The sequence below is a fragment of the Austrofundulus limnaeus genome, unplaced genomic scaffold (genome assembly GCF_001266775.1).
Source record: "Austrofundulus limnaeus strain Quisiro unplaced genomic scaffold, Austrofundulus_limnaeus-1.0 Scaffold2061, whole genome shotgun sequence".
NCBI lineage: Eukaryota > Metazoa > Chordata > Actinopteri > Cyprinodontiformes > Rivulidae > Austrofundulus > Austrofundulus limnaeus.
Genome location: NW_013954463.1, coordinates 16,499 through 18,624, shown reverse-complemented (window position 1 = coordinate 18,624; position 2,126 = coordinate 16,499). Strand labels below are relative to the sequence as shown.

At 52.0% G+C, this 2,126-nt stretch overlaps 1 protein-coding gene across 4 annotated transcripts in view; it reads left to right on the top strand.

Annotated features, from left to right (window-relative positions):
• The window catches only part of kcnv1 (potassium voltage-gated channel modifier subfamily V member 1), a 5,167-nt gene extending 3,152 nt beyond the window's left edge, over positions 1-2,015 (top strand). For 2 of the 4 annotated variants that reach the window (XM_014034340.1, XM_014034338.1), the window contains exon 2: positions 12-350. In XM_014034340.1, the coding sequence (XP_013889794.1) occupies positions 12-150 (139 nt within the window). In that variant the 3' untranslated portion in view covers positions 151-350. Of the gene's footprint in view, positions 1-11; positions 351-1,488 lie in introns of those variants that run through there. The other 2 variants (XM_014034339.1, XM_014034342.1) reach the window with 2 other exon arrangements.
• The last annotated feature ends 111 nt before the right edge of the window (positions 2,016-2,126 follow it).

The following is a 2,126-nucleotide window of genomic DNA, read 5'->3' as shown; positions in this document are numbered from 1 at the left end:
TCCAACACGAGGTTGTCCTGGTTCAGTCCAACACGAGGCTGTCCTGGTTCAGTCCAACACAAGGCTGTCCTGGTTCAGTTTGACTTTTTATTAAAAATTATCAGAAACAATGTGAGACATCATGAATCCAAGAACAAACATTTGCTTTAAGTAAAATCACTGACTGACAGTGGAGCTTCTGTGGGCGGGGCCAGAGGCTGATGATTCATGAGGTCCAGATCCAGACCAGGTTCAGTCCAGATTCAGACCAGATCCATTCCAGGTCAAGTTCAGATCCAGACCAAATTCAGAGAAGATCCTGTCCAGATCCAGACCAGATGCAGTCCAGATTCAGACCAGATTCAGACCATATCCAGTTCAGATTTAGACCAGATCTACTCCAGATTCAGACCTGATCCAGACCAGATCCAGTGCAGATTCAGACCAGATCCAGTCCAGATCCACTCCAGATCCAGTTCAAATTCAGTCCAGATTCAGTCAAGATCCAGTCCATAGTCAGACTAGATCAACTTCAGATCCAGTCCAGATTCAGACCAGATTCAGTCCAGATCCATTGCAGATTCAGACCAGATCTAGTCCAGATTCAGACCAGATTCAATTCAGATCCAGTGCAGATTCAGACCAGATCCAGTCCAGATTCAGACCAGATTCAGACCAGATCCAGTCCAGATTCAGACCAGATCCAGTCCAGATTCTGTCCAGATTCAGTCCAGATCCAGACCAGATTCAGTCCGGATTCAGTCCAGATCCAGTCCAGATTCAGACCAGATTCAGTCCAAATCCAGTCCAGATTCAGATCAGATCCAGACCATATTCAGTCCAGATTCCATCCAGATTCAGTCCAGATCCAGTGCAGATCTAGACCAGATTCAGACCAGATCAAGTCCAGATCCAGAACAGATCCAGATCAGATCCACTCTAGATTCAGACCAGATCCATTGCAGATACAGACCAGATCAAGTCCAGATCAAGTCCAGATCCAGTCCAGATCAAGACCAGATTCAGACCAGATCCAGTCCGGATCATGTCCATATTCAGACCAGATCAAGTCCAGATCCATACCAGATCCAGTCCAGATTCAGACCAGATTCAGTCCAGGATCAGTCCAGATCCAGTCCAGATTCAGACCAGATTAAGTCCAGATTCAGACCAGACCCAGTCCAGATTCTGACCTGTTTCAGTCCATGATCTGACCAGATCCAGTCCAGGGTCAGACCAGATCCATTTCACATACAGTCCAGATACAGACCAGATCCAGTCCAGATGCAGAAAAGATCCAGTCCACATCCAGGTCCAGCTGCCCACCTGAGGATTGAGAACTGTTTGTTTCTCAAACCTCTGCTAAACCCCACCTACTGAACTTCAGCCCTCCTTCCGTCAGAGGAGGTGGAGTATTTTCAGAGGAGAACCCACCTCCTCCTCTGACAGAATGGTATGAGGTTTGCATGTTGTCCTTGTGGACTCTGATGGTCTCTTCTGGTCGTTCAGGTCTGAAGTCTCTGGGGATGACCATCGCTCAGTGCTACGAGGAGGTGGGGCTCCTGCTTCTCTTCCTTGGAGTGGGGATCTCCATCTTTGCCACCACGGTCTTTGCTCTGGAACACGATCTTCCTGCCACCACCTTCACCAGTGTGCCGGCAGCCTGGTGGTGGGCCACCACCTCCATGACCACGGTGGGCTACGGGGACGTCCGCCCCGACACGGCGGTGGGGAAGGTTCTGGCCTTCCTTTGCATCCTGTCAGGGATCTTGATCTTGGCGCTGCCAATCGCCATCATCAACGACCGCTTCGCCGCCTGCTACTTCACCCTGAAGGTCAAGGAAGCGGCGCTGCGGCATGGCGAGATGCTGAGGAGGCTGGCCCGTGGCTCGGTGGGGGAGGCGGGGCTTGGAGGAGCACTGGGCGGGGTGAATCTGAGGGACGCCTATGCTCGCAGCATCCTAGAGATGCTGCGGCTGCAGAACCGAGAGCGTGCGAGCACACGGAGCAGTGGGGGGGACGAGCTGTGGTGGTAGACCTCAGATCGGATTGTGGGGGGGTGGGGAACGAGCTGTGGTGGTAGACCTCAGATCGGATTGTGGGGGGGTGGGGAACGAGCTGTGGTGGTAGACCTCAGATCGGATTGT